Source organism: Neophocaena asiaeorientalis, unplaced genomic scaffold, assembly GCF_003031525.2.
Source record: "Neophocaena asiaeorientalis asiaeorientalis breed wild unplaced genomic scaffold, Neophocaena_asiaeorientalis_V1.1 scaffold472, whole genome shotgun sequence".
NCBI lineage: Eukaryota > Metazoa > Chordata > Mammalia > Artiodactyla > Phocoenidae > Neophocaena > Neophocaena asiaeorientalis.
The window spans coordinates 2,086-16,479 of record NW_020174426.1 but is presented as its reverse complement, the minus strand read 5'-3'; the positions used below and the strand labels follow the sequence as shown (position 1 = coordinate 16,479).

The 14,394-nt window shown below is 39.5% G+C and overlaps 1 protein-coding gene across 6 annotated transcripts in view; it reads right to left on the bottom strand.

The window, feature by feature from the left end:
* The window catches only part of PUS7 (pseudouridine synthase 7), a 105,093-nt gene extending 91,501 nt beyond the window's left edge, over window positions 1-13,592 (bottom strand). For 2 of the 6 annotated variants that reach the window (XM_024756723.1, XM_024756722.1), the window contains exons 1-3: window positions 13,218-13,570; window positions 1,982-2,146; window positions 1,786-1,873 (exon numbers count right to left, since the gene is read on the bottom strand). In XM_024756723.1, coding sequence (XP_024612491.1) covers window positions 1,786-1,873; window positions 1,982-2,146; window positions 13,218-13,374 — 410 coding nt within the window. In that variant the 5' untranslated portion in view covers window positions 13,375-13,570. Of the gene's footprint in view, window positions 1-1,785; window positions 1,874-1,981; window positions 2,147-13,217 lie in introns of all 6 variants that reach the window. The other 4 variants (XM_024756719.1, XM_024756721.1, XM_024756724.1 and 1 more) reach the window with 3 other exon arrangements.
* Between the last annotated feature and the right edge of the window lie 802 nt (window positions 13,593-14,394).

Below are 14,394 nucleotides of genomic sequence, written 5' to 3'. Positions count from 1 at the left end.
AAAAAAAAACTACAATGAGGTATCACCTCACACCGGTCAGAATGGCCATCATCAAAAAATCTACAAACAATAAATGCTGGAGAGGGTGTGGAGAAAAGGGAACCCTCTTGCACTGTTGGTGGGAAGGTAAATTGATACAGCCACTATGAAGAACAATATGGAGGTTCCTTAAAAAACTAAAAGTAGAACTACCATACAATCCAGCAATCCCACTACTGGGCATATACCCTGAGAAAACCATACTTCAAAAAGAGAAATGTACCACAATGTTCATTGCAGCTCTATTTACAATAGCCAGGACATGGAAGCAATCTAAGTGTCCATCGATAGATGAATGGATAAAGCAGATGTGGCACATATACACAATGGAATATTACTCAGCCATAAAAAGAAACAAAATTGAATTATTTGTAGTCAGGTGGACGGACCTAGCGTCTGTCACACAGAGGGAAGTAAGTCAGAAAGAGAAAAACAAATACCGTATGCTAACACATACGGTTTTTCTAAAGAAAAAAAAAAAGATTCTGAAGAACCTAGGGACAGGACAGAAATAAAGACTCAGACGTAGAGATTGGACTTGAGGACACAGGGAGGGGGAAGGGTAAACTGGGACAAAGTGAGAGAGTAGCATGGACATATATACACGACCAAATGTAAAATAGATAGCTAGTAGGAAGCAGCTGCATAGCACAGGGAGATCAGCTTGGTGCTTTGTGACCACCTGGAGGGGTGGGAGGGAGATGCAAGAGGGAGGAGATATGGGGATATATGTATATGTATAGCTGATTCACTTTGTTATACAGCAGAAACTAACACACCACTGTAAACCAATTATACTCCAGTAAAGATGTTAAAAAATAAAATAAAATGTTTATAATTGAAGTTCCTGTATCTAGTTTGGAAATTCACTATATTTCCCGTAAGAAAACATATTATGAGATAGTGACTGAAATAGGATTGCTCTCATTTTCTACAAATGTCTTTCCATTCAGAATACTTCCTAGTTCCATTCCATGTGACAGTGGGCAACCTTTGCTTTGTGGATGAAACATTTCAGCTACAGCACTGTGCTACCATCATTCTCTGGGGTAGGTAATGTAATGAAACGTTTTTTGTTGAATAATTATGTAACTAATGATGAGATGAGAATCTTAAACATTCTTTTTTGTTCTAACTTCTCCTTGGCCTTGGATTATGTTAAATAAAACTTTTAAACAAACTGAACTAGATTAGCTAGAGGCTTCCAGAACTATCAAGTTTTATTCCCTCGGTTTTTTTTTTGTTTGTTTGTTTTTTCTGACTTAGCATTTAGTTAGTACTTTTCATGCTGTAATACCTCAAACCCGAAATTTTCAGGCTGGCATGCAGCCTGTACTATTGATAAACATTTATGAAATCATTTTTAGGAATTATTTTGAGAGAAATTTTATTACTCTATATACAGAGATTTTCCAACTAGTATATTGAGCTTAAAGCTTTTCTGTTAGTTTTTCTAGCAGATCGGCGCTTCTCTACCTCATTCTTTGAGAATTGCTGGGGTTTCCCATTGAGAAAAGAAGGAAGCTGCATCTGGATCCTCCTAACCCCAGCATCCTCTCCCTCCCCTCCCCCCAGGCTTACAGAGTACTGTCAGCCCTGCCTGTCCTCACTTTCTAGTCAGCTGAAAGTTTCAGGGGAATGAAATGTTTCTATCAGAAGGTAGGAACCTTTGTTTTAAAATGTATTAATTGTACTTCAAAATCATGCCACGTTATTTAAATATTAGTCACTTAAAAATAAACTTACACTTCATACATGAATTTTTCACAAGTTATTCCATGTCCATCATCTTTTAAAACTTCATCTGCAGTACACAGACCCAGGGTTTTTAGGGCTATGAGAATAAGAAGAAAGGAAAATTTAAAAAGTGAGAATTAGTTTCAGCTAGGGAAATTTACAGAATGACCACAAATTATTACCTCAATTTGTAGAAGATACTGACCTTCTTTATACTGTATAAATGATATGGATCCTTTATTCGAGGAGTCCAGCATCTGAAACATGGCTGCAATGTTAGAGTTATCCATAAAGAAAGGGAAAGCCACGCCTGATACTTTGGCAGTTCTCAGCTGTTCCAATATAGATATTAAATACTCTCTTGGTTTTTCTGTAAAAGAATAGTTCCAATTCTTTCTGATATGAAATTAAAATATGTCACAAATGGAAACAGTCATGTAACAATTATTAAATACCTATATTTGAAGTACTGTACAAGGCACTGGGAATATAGGCCTTGCTTACAGGAAAGGCAAGACAATAAACAATTAAATAATTAGATACAAAAGTGCTCTACTCTGGATGACTGAATAAAAATGTCCAGAGATTGGATCTACGCATTTTTCAAAAAAGCTCCTCAGGTGACTCTTAATTTATGGACAAAGTTGAAAACCCTCAAAATGGAAAACATGATGCAGGAGAAAAGGCCAGCTAGAAGAAGGAAAAAATAGATTTTAAAAAACAAACATTTAGATTAATATAGTCCTCCAATTAGGAAGCATAAATGTTCATTCCTAACATAAGGGCAGTATTTTGGATATGGATAAACAGGCTTTCATCTAAACAATGTGAAAAATGAAAAATCAAGATCAATCCACTTTTCAGAAATAATGCAGGTTAGTTATGGTAATAAAAGAAGCCAAAAGAAGTAAAAATGGTATGGCTTAGATGATGAATGTCCCACTGCTCCATCACTGTACTTCAATCCTAGGATTTAGTAGGAGTGTGTGTGTGTGTGTGTGTATTTTAAAAGTCTTTTAAAAACTGTCACTGAGAATTTCATACATATAATAAAAGTAGACAGAAAAGTATAATGAACTCATCACCAACTTCAACTGTTCAGTTTTGTGGCTGGTCTTATTTCACCATGATCCCACCTAGGTCCCCTCTTCCTGTATTATTCTGAAGTAAATCACAGCAATCACATTTCATTACTGAATGTTTCAGTGTGCATCTCTAAAAGATAAGGACCCCCTTTTCTCTTTTTTGTTGAGCTATAACTGACATAAAATTGTGTAAGTTTAAGGTGTGCAATGTGTTGGTTTGGTACCTTTATACTGCAGTATGATTGCCACTGCAGTGCTAGCTAATAGTTCCATCACATCACATAACGATCATGGCTTTTTTGCAGTGGGAATAATTAAGATCTAGTCTCTTAGCAAGTTTGATGTTTACAATACAGCATTGTTCTCTGTAATCACTATGCTGTGCATTAGATCTCCAGGACTTAGTTATCTACTAGTTGCAAGTTTGTACCCTTAAGCAACATCTCTCCTATCCCGCATCCCCCAGCCTCTGGTAACCACCATTCTACTCTGTTTTTAGGAGTTTGGCTTTTTTAGATTCCACATGTAAGTGATATCACACAGTATTTGTCTTTCTCTCTTTGACTTATTTCACTTATCACAATGTCCTCAAGGTCCACCCATAACAGCTGTTCTAACAGGTGTAACTTGATATCCCATTGTGGTTTTAATTTTCATTCCCCTGATGATTTGTGATATAGAGCATCTTTTCATGTACATGTTGCCATTTGGATGTCTTCTTAGGAAAAATATCTATTTAGTTCCTCTGCCCATTTTTAATCAAATTGGTTTTTTGTCATTGAGTTATATGGGTTCTTCATTTATTTTGGATATTAGCCCTTTATCATATATATGATTTGCAAATATTTCTTTACCATTCCATAGACTGCCTTTTCATTTTGCTGATTGTTTCTTTTGCTGTGCAGAAGTTTTAAAGTTTAATTTAGTCTCACTTGTTGATATTTGCTTTTGTTGTTTGTGCTTTTGGGGTCATATCCAAAAATCACTGACAAGACCAATGTCAAGGAGCTTCTTCCCTGTGTTTTCTTCTAGGAATTTCACAGTAGCAGGTCTTATGTTTAAGTCTTTAATGCATTTCGAGTTAATTTTTGTGAATGGTGTTAGACAGGGGTCCAGTTTTCTTTTTCTGCATGTGGTTATTCAGTCTTCCCAACACCATTTGTTGAAGAGGGGACTCCTTTTTCTTTTTTATGTTACCACAATACTGTTATCGTGATACAATTTACACATCTAACAAAATTCTTAATATTCTCAAATAGCCAGGCATTATTCAAATTTCCAGTTGTCTCACAAATGTCATAAATTGTAAACACTCTTTAAAAATCAGTAATCAAACAGAGTCCACACATTGTGATAGGTTATGTTTTTAAGTCTCTCTTAATCATATAGGTTTCTCCTCCGTGTATTTCACTCCTTGGAATTTATGTGTTGAAACTAGAAGTAGGCAGACTTTTAATCTAATACAGTGCCTTTTTGTGCAACTTTTAATACATTATAGCAGATAGGTTACTAAGGCAATCACATCATGTATGTAGTCTTCTGTCATTTCTTTCTGAACTGTATAACAAAATTAGAAGGAGAAAAATGTCCAAGTTTGATTTCAACTCACTACATTTCTTTTTAAGGCTAGAATATGTAAATAATGCTAATGGAACTTGGTATGTTACTTTGATGAAGATTTGTTGCTGTATATCCTTCAGACTACATGAGGTGCTATAATGTCTATATTTGGAATCTATAATTTATATTCCACCTGCTTCTAAAAATGTTTTGAAAATGCTTACAACGTAAGTATATAAAGATATAAATTTTTTTAAACATGAAGGGAAGAGCCAAATGGCACTAACCACTGAAGTTACATAAATGTCAGCTGATAATGACCATCAGTTCTTCAAGGCAGACAAACTTCAAGTTCTAAGTTGTAATACTAATAGCAAGTATTTATTGAGCCCTTACTATGTGCCTCGTACTATGATAAACATTTTCTTTGGCTTACTTGATTTTCTCCTCACAACAGTCACGTGCTCAAGGCCACACAGCCAGTATGAACCCAGTCAGTGTGCTTCCACAGCTCCGAGATTCTACCACACTCAACTAACTCAAACATGGGAAGCACCTGCGACACCCAAACCTAGTCAGTCATGACAATCTTTCCAGAGTCTTTCTCCTCAGTAGCTCTCAGTCATCTGATCCCCACCACTGCCACAGCAGTAGTTCTCACCTGGGTGACTACAACTGCCTCCTTAAAAAAACTTCTGATTTCTTTAAAGTCATCCCCTAAAAATAAATACTCCCTCCTTCCACAGCATAGAATTACCACTGGGAAGGGCTGCCCAGCCAGGGGCTATATTTCCCAATATACCCTAGAAAAGGCCAGATTTTCCTACCAAATGACTTCAGATTATGTCAAATTTGGCTGCTAAATGAGTTATGAAAATCTGTTGGGTTTCAGAGCTTCTAGAATTTAGGGATCAAGGATGTGGGATTGTGGACGTTTTCTCACAACAGTAATAGCCCAACCACGCTGTGTAGTCTTATTTTCCATAACTCCCTTACAATTCCAACGTTTTCAAACTGAGATACATATCATAATGCCAGGAGCTTTGCAAAGACCCAAGATAAAGATAGTGTTTCTTCCTGAGCATCAGTCATACAATAGTGAGTAATATGGAACATATTAGAAATTGATATACAGGGACTTCCCTGGTGGTGCAGTGGTTAAGAATCCGCCTGCCAATGTAGGGGACATGGGTTCGAGCCCTGGTCCAGGAAGATCCCACATGCCATGAGCAACTAAGCCCGTAAGCCACAGCTACTGAGCCTGTGCTCTAGAGCCCATGCTATAGAGCCCATGAGCCACAATTACTGAGCCCGCGTGCCACAGCTACTGAAGCCCGCATGCCTAGAGCCTGTGCTCCGCAACAAGAGAAGCCACCGCAATGAGAAGCCCATGCACCGCAGCCAACAGTAGCCCCTGCTCACCACAACTAGAGAAAGCCAGCGTGCTGCAACAAAGACCCAACACAGCCAAACAAAAACAAACAAAAAAAAACCTTTTAAAAAATAAGTAAATAAATAAAAGAAAAGCTACTTAAAAAAAAAAAAGAAATGGATATACAGTAGCTCCCCCTTATCCATGGAGAATACATTCCAATACCCTCTGTAATGCCTGAAACCACATGATAAAGTTTAATTTATAAATTAGGCATAGTAAGAAATTAACAACTAATAATAAAATCAATTATAATGATTTACCATAATAAAAGTTATATGAACGTGGTCTCAAAATATCTTACTGTACAAATTTAATGCCTTTTCCATCTTAACTAAGCACTTTTGCACTGTGGCTGTAACATTTGCAGTCTGAACCACATCAGCAAAACTCAAATGAATTTCTTTTCCTTCTTCACAATTTCACAATTTCACAGGCTCTGGAGCCTGCGTGCCACAACTAGAGAGAAAAAAACCCACGTGCCACAACTAGAGAGAAGCCCATGCGCCACAACGAAGATCCCACGTGCCACAACTAAGACCCGTCGCAGACAAAAATAAATAAATAATAAATAAAATCTTTAAAAAAAGAAATGGTGAACAAAGGTTTTTCTTTACCTTTAATGTAATCTGCCTAGGAAACAAAAATGTACGCCCTGGGCTTTCCTGGTGGCGCAGTTGTTAAGAATCCGCCTGCCAATGCAGGGGACATGGGTTTGAGCCCTGGTCTGGGAAGATACCACGTGCGGTGGAGCAACTAAGCCCGTGCACCACAACTACTGAGCCTGTGTGCCACAACTACTGAAGCCTGCAGGCCTAGAGCCTGTGCTCTGCAACAAGAGAAGCCACTGCGATGAGAAGCCCATGCACCACAATGAAGAGTAGACCCCGCTCGCCGCAACTAGAGAAAGCCTGTAAGCAGCAATGAAGACCCAATGCAGCCAAAAATTAAAATAAGATGTACGTCTTATGAAAATAATTTACTGTGCTTCACGTTATCATTATCAGGTCTTTGACTATGTAGAAAAAAAAACCTGACTCATCGAATTAAAAGAGCTAATTTTTGTTTGTTTGGTTTTTTACAACTATATAACTTTCTGTATTTGCCTTTGAAATCTTTTGTCACTTTGGTTGAATGGATAACTGAGTATTGTTTCACAGTGACCTGTGATTCTATTTGATCACATATTTTCAGTGTTTTGACATTTTAAACAAACTTCCCAAATCAAATTCTGAATGAAGCTAAAAGAGAAATATTAATTTACCTAGGCTTATTTGATATATTAGACTGCATGGGAAACATCGTCAAATAAAAAGCAATATTTAACCTTCTTAGGTGATATTTATAAGAGATACATATCATTAAAATAAGTAATTCAGAAATTATATGAAATTCTTAAAAATCTATATCCTGGCATAATGTTATCAGTCATAATTGCAGCTATTATCTTAAAACATTATATATCATAAAAGTAACCAAATTTCCTTGTCAATTGCATCATTTTTGGTGTGTGTATGTGAACACTTCCCAAATTTTTTTTTTTTTTTTTTTTTGTGATACGCGGGCCTCTCACTGTTGTGGCCTCTCCCGTTGCGGAGCACAGGCTCCGGACGCACAGGCTCAGCGGCCATGGCTCACGGGCCCAGACACTCTGCAGCATGTGGGATCTTCCCAGACCGGGGCACGAACCCGTGTCCCCTGCATCGGCAGGTGGACTCTCAACCACTGCGCCACCAGGGAAGCCCTTACCAGATCTTTAACCGTGACTATTTTTAGGTCCTTTGCCACTCACAGATAGTTATTGTTTTACTGTTATGCTTTCACAAAAAATGTTCCTAAAAAGTGCTTAATCTTCAAGAAGATTCATGGAAAAGACTCTGAAAAGTAAAGGTTTCTGATAATTATAAAATCATATTATTGAACTGGGTAAGAATTTCTAGAACTCTAGTGGAAAACTGATTCATAAAGCTGCCTACCAGGCTTCCCTGGTGGCGCAGTGGTTTAGAGTCCACCTGCCGACGCAGTGGACATGGGTTCATGCCCTGGTCTGGGAGGATCCCACGTGCCGCAGAGCGGCTATGCCTGCTCCGCAATGGCTTCCCTGGTGGCGCAGTGGTTTAGAGTCCACCTGCCGACGCAGTGGACATGGGTTCATGCCCTGGTCTGGGAGGATCCCACGTGCCGCAGAGCGGCTATGCCTGCTCCGCAATGGGAGAGGCCATAGCAGTGAGAGGCCCGTGTACCGCAAAAAAAAAAAAAAAAAAAAGCTGCCTACCAAGATCAAGCAAAATAAGAATTAATTATGTAAGACTGAATGAACTGATGATGATTTTAATTTTTATGATTTAATTTAAAACATTGCTGGTTCTTTAATGTTTTGTTTTCCAGATTTAAAGAGGCCTCTTTTCTCCTCTCTTTTAAGCCATCTATAACTTATTGCAATTTGGTGAAGTATATATTTGCAACAAAGGTTGAAACATTAATCTTTTTCTCCCTACCTGATTCCTCCAGAATTTTGAAACTCTTACTAAATACTCTTATTTTTCATGACAATATACATATTTGCACAATGGAAACAATGGACAAGTTCTTGGCTTGGCTTCTTAGCCTAAAGAGACTTTAAAAGTCTAATCTGAGATTCCTTATAAAAAGCGCCAGCAAAGCAGATTTAAAAGAGTCCATACAAGCCTCTTAGATAACCTCATCTACCAGAGGGCAGACAGCAGAAGTAAGAAGAATGACAATCCTGCAGCCTGTGGAACAAAAACCACATTCACAGAAAGACAGAAAAGATGAAAAGGCAGAGGGCTATGTACCAGATGAAGGAACAAGATAAAATGCCAGAAAAACAACTAAATGAAGTGGAGATAGGCAACTTTCCAGGAAAAGAATTCAGATTAATGATAGCGAAGATGATCCAGGACCTTGGAAAAAGAATGGAGGCAAAGATCAAGAATATGCAAGAAATGTTTAACAAAGACCTAGAAGTATTAAAAAACAAACAAACAGAGATGAACAATACAATAACTGAAATGAAAACTACACTACAAGGAATCAACAGCAGAATAACTGAGGCAGAAGAATGGATAAGTGACCTGGAAGACAGAATGGTGGAATTCACTACTGTGGAACAGAAAAAAGAAAAAAGAATGAAAAAAAATGAAGACAGCCTGAGACCTCTGGGACAACATTAAACACAACAACATTTGCATTATACGGGTCCCAGAAGGAGAAGAGAGAGAGAAAGGACCTGAGAAAATACTTGAAGAGATTAGAGTCGAAAACTTCCCTAACATGGGAAGGTATTTTTTGAGGAAATCAAAAAATACCTAAGACAAATGACAATGAAAAAACGACGATCCAAAACGTATGGGATGCAGCAAAAGCAGTTCTAAGAGGGAAGTTTATAGCTATACAAGTCTAACTCAAGAAACAAGAAAAATCTCAAATAAACAATATAATATGGGAAAGGAAATAGCCACCCAAGTCCAGGAAGCACAGACAGTTGCATACAGGATAAACCCAAGCAGAAACACACCGAGACACATAGTAATCAAATTGGCAAAAACTAAAGACAAAGAAAAATTATTGAAAGCAGCAAGGGAAAAACGACAAATAACATACAAGGGACCCCCCATAAGGTTAACGCTGTTTTCTCAGCAGAACCTCTACAAGCCATAAGGGAGTGGCATGATATACTTAAAGTGATGAAACAGAAGAACCTACAACCAAGATTACTCTACCCGGCAAGGATCTCATTCAGATTCGATGGAGAAGTCAAAAGCTAAGAGAATTCACCACCACCAAAGCAGCTCTACAGCAAATGCTAAAGAAATTTCTCTAAGTGGGAAACACAAGAGAAGAAAAGGACCTACAAAAACAAACCCAAAACAATTTGAATGTAAATTGATACAGCCACTATGGAGGTTCCTTAAAAAAATAAAAATAGAATTACCATATGATCCAGCAATCCCACTACTGGGCATATACCCAGAGAAAACCATAATTCAGAAAGACACATGCACCCCAGTGTCCATTGCAGCACTATTTACATAGCTAGGTCATGGAAGCAACCTAAATGCCCATCGATACAGACGAATGGATAAAGAAGATGTGGTACATATATACAATGGAATATTCCTCAGCCATAAAAGGGAACAAAATTGGGTCATTTGTTGAGACGTGGATGGACCTAGAGTCTGTCATACAGAGTGAAGTAAGTCAGAAAGAGAAAAACAAATTTCGTATATTAACGCATATATGTGGAACCTAGAAAAATGGTACAGATGAACCAGTTTGCAGGGCAGGAATTGAGACACAGAGGTAGAGAACAAACGTATGGACACCAAGGGGGGAAAGCAGCGGGGTGGTGGTGGTGGTGGTGTGATGAATTGGGAGATTGGGCTTGACATGTATACACTGATGTGTATAAAATTGATGACTAATAAGAACCTGCTGTATAAAAAAAAAAATTCAAAAAATAAAACTAAACTCATGTATTTCCTGGTTCAATCTGAAATAAAAATGTGTGGTTCAAGCATTTGAAATAGAAAAAAAAGCAGTCGATACAATCACTGTTCTTAATGCACTTACGCAAATAATCAGATCAAGTTTATTGAAACTAGACTTAATTTGCAAACAAATTTCTCTTACTGGTTATCCTTTGTAACAGTCGGGATGATTATAGAAAGAAAAATTATGTTTTAGTAATACAGGTTTGTAGATATCAGATTTTAGTACTGCTAACCCTCTTTGAGGTTTTGTTTTCTACTTGTAAACTGAACTGGATCCTGAATTCTTCTAGTTTCTTCCAGTATTTGACTAGAACTCTCCAAAGTAATATTTCCAATTTTCTCCCACTCTTTTGACTCCAAATCACTATGAAACTCAACTGCCCTTTTCCCAAAGCCATACAAATTAAAGCTGGACAACTTGACATAAACCTCAGAGAAATCACAACAGCTCACGAGCAGGCAATCTGCATGCTTGTTTTTACATGGCCACTCAGAAGCTCGCCAGACACATGCAAACTGCAAGCCAGGAAAATCCATTAGACTGTCAATGCCATCCTCATTCCACCATCTGGAGATGCTTCAAACTCAAATCTACACATTTTCTCAAATGGCTGCTCTCCAAACTCAGAAACTGAATTTATAATTTGCTCAAACTATTAGCCTTTGTTTTTTGTTTCCCTAGAAATGCCTCTTGTTAAATTACCTGATTGCTCACAGCACACAGACACCTCATTTAGTTGGAAGCTCACCTGCAGCGCGGTCTCCTAAAATACAACATCCTCCCTTCATTCTGTCTTGAGGAATCATGAGGATGTGTGATTGCTAACACACCAGGTTGTGCCTATGTAAATAACCTTTAAAAACTGAAACCTAATGGCACATTAATCCAAAAAAATTGTCGGTTCACTTAGAAAGGTAAAACTTAAAAACTGCTGGTTAAATCTTAGGTCCTGGGAATCTCTGGTTAAATCTTGGGTCCTGGGAATCTCTGCTCTGGACCATTTTTCAATCCTTGGTTATTATTTTCCTTATAGTTATCATATTAACCTTTCTAGTGTGTTGTACACTCTCGAGGGTTTTAAACGCCTGTCTCCAGCCACTCGCATGCCAAATGGCATTCATCAGGATCACACAACTGGACAAAATCAACAATAACCATATAAAGAATTAAGATAGTGACTACACGGCTCTCCTGCCTAAGGACTCAACTAATGCAAACAGTGTATATGCGATTCTTCAGCCTGACTACATCAACAGTGGTAACCAGGAATAATGCTATACTGGTTGCTCATACTCTCCGCCCACGGAGGGGGCAGGGGGTATTGTTAAAATCAAGACCAAATGGAAACCAGCCTTGAAAAATTCCCTGGGCAGACAAAACCAGTTAAGTTACACAAGCAAAGCTTAATTTAGCTTATTTTGCAAGACTAACTTGACCTGGGTCATTTCTTGCTTCTGCCTCTGTAAATAAGCAAAATTTAAACTGTTTCCCAAGGTTGATATGAAGTAACCAATTCCCTATCATTTAAGATGATGATAATATTATAACCAATTACTGTGAAGAATAAACAGTCACTATCTTCTCACCATATAAGCCGCTTTTTAACAATATACCCCTGAGCCTCATTCCGTGTTTTGGTTTGAGTGCTCCTGGCTTTCAAACTATCTTTTTGGTGTGTGCAAAATAAACTTTACTGATTACTACTTTGGTGATTCATTGGCTTTACTTCTGCTATTTCTGAAGTTTTGACACACACACACATTTACATATATGTCTGCATCTAACAGCAAAAGACTATTTTCACCACCACAGTACCAGAGACCAGCAAGAGATGGTAATTAGTCACTTTTTCAAAAACTAGGTTTTTAAAAATTAGTTTGATAGCAACTTTTTCCCAGTGCATTAAAAAAGTGCATTCCTTTGTACTTTGTTTTTTTGATTTTCTATTTATTTTTAATTGTTGCAGAGTTTTTGCTGGTTTATCATTTTAAAACAACTAGAGAGAACCTGATCGCCTTATATAGGATCATATTAGTTGGGAGGCTTTTGGCAAAATTGGAATATTTGGTTTTTATATTTCCTTACCCAGAGGCAAATGGACAATTTGGGCATTTTGGACACTCCATATGAGACTAGTAAATTACAATTCTGCACCCTGGGGAGAAGCACATCGAGTCACTTTCACCTTAACATAACTTTTACATTTACAGACCACACAAAAATTATGAAATGATCCAAACTTTGTAAGGGAATCAGACATAGAAAACATGTCAGGAAAATCTATCTCCTCAAGAATATCCTTCCTTTTACCCTATCAGTTGTTTTTACCAGCTTACAGACTCTTTGAGGGCAGGGATAACACTGGAAACATCTGTTGCTTACCAGGCATAAGGATGATTTATACATTATTTGTTTAATCTTCCCCACGTTGCCATGAGATCGGTATTATTATAATCGCCATTTTCCAGAAGAGGAGACCGAAGTTCAGGCTGTTGCCCACTATCACAAAGTAGTAAGGGGTGGAGCCAGGAGGCAGGCTACCGGACCTCGGGGCCTCTCTCCCACCGGCGAGAGCCCTCCACCGGCGAGACTCCCGCCACACTCAGCTAGTGGCAGGCACAAAGAGGCCGTTCAATAAGTCTTGCTTAATTTGAAGGCCACAGCGTTAACTAGCAGCAGAAGGGCTCGAGTAGCCGAGAGGCAGGAGAGTGTATGCGGAGGGGCTGGGAGTGGTAGCCGGGAAGGAAGCTGGCCCCCCGGGACGCGGGCGGGAAGGGATGGCTACACCGGGAATTTCCGGGGACTGCTCGGTATGCGACAGAAAGCCGAGTGGTAGGCAAGACACTTACCCGGCCGGAAAAAGAGGAGGGCGCTGGTGAGATAGGTCAGCAACTCCATAATCCGATGTTTTTCCAAATAATTCCTGGCTTCGATCTCCCTGCTGCTGTTGGCCTCCATCGCTCCGAATTGGGACGTTGCTAGGCGACCACGCAGCGTCACGGCCATTCGGCTCCGCCCCTTCCGCCCGACGCGGTTACGTGATGCGCGCCCCACAGGCTGAGACCTGGGCACCAAATCCTGCACCTCATCGCGAGGGAAGCAGTCTGGGAGGTGTGGGGTGGGGCCTACGCGGAGGCCGGAGGGAAACCCGTGCAGAGGTCCTTGCGGGCGGAGGGTCCAGTCCGCTGTCTGGGCTGAGTGCCGGGCCTGATGGTCTTTTCCTGTTTCTGTCTCTAGCACCTAGCTCAGTACTTGCTGACCCAAGGTCTCATGTGGTAATAACACATGAGGATAGACTAATAACAGAAGGAACTTGTGTAATAACGGGGGTGTCCAGTGGAGAGTCCTAAGCAGCATCTTTGGTGTGAGCAGCCTGCAGCACGGCACTGGCGGCGGGGCAGGAAGGTTGACGGTTTTCTCTACCAGACTGCGGGGTCGTGAAGTGCGTGGATCCTGAGCTCCTACATGTGTTTGCTGCTTAACTAGACCGTGTGGAGCTGGTCTTGAGATAAAGACCACCTGACAGTCGTTTTGAGGGAGAGCCACTGAATAAGGTGGGACGCAGGTGGCCAGGAGGGCCTCTACTCAGCCATCGAAATACCTGAGAAACTAAACTCTAGGCTGGGACTTCTGTCCTTGAGGGCCAGGCTCTGAGGTCTGTGCCCTTACTCCCCACCAGAGAGTTATCCCAGAATAGCCACTTCAAGAAGAGGAAAGACAAATGGCCAATAAACATGAAAATATTCTCAGTCTCTCCGGCAATCCTATAAAGAAAACTACAAGAAAATACCATTATACATCGACCAGACTGGTAAAAATTAGGAAGTTGAACAAATTAGACTGCCGGCAAGGATATAGGGCATCAAAACAGCCAGTGATGATGGGAGCTTTCCAAAGGAGAACATCCACCTTGGAAAACAATTTTGAATTATCTTGGTAGCATAGACATGTTTCTACACCATGACTCAGAAATTCCACGCCTAGAGCAACTCTTGTACACCTGTACCAGGAGATATGCACAAGAAT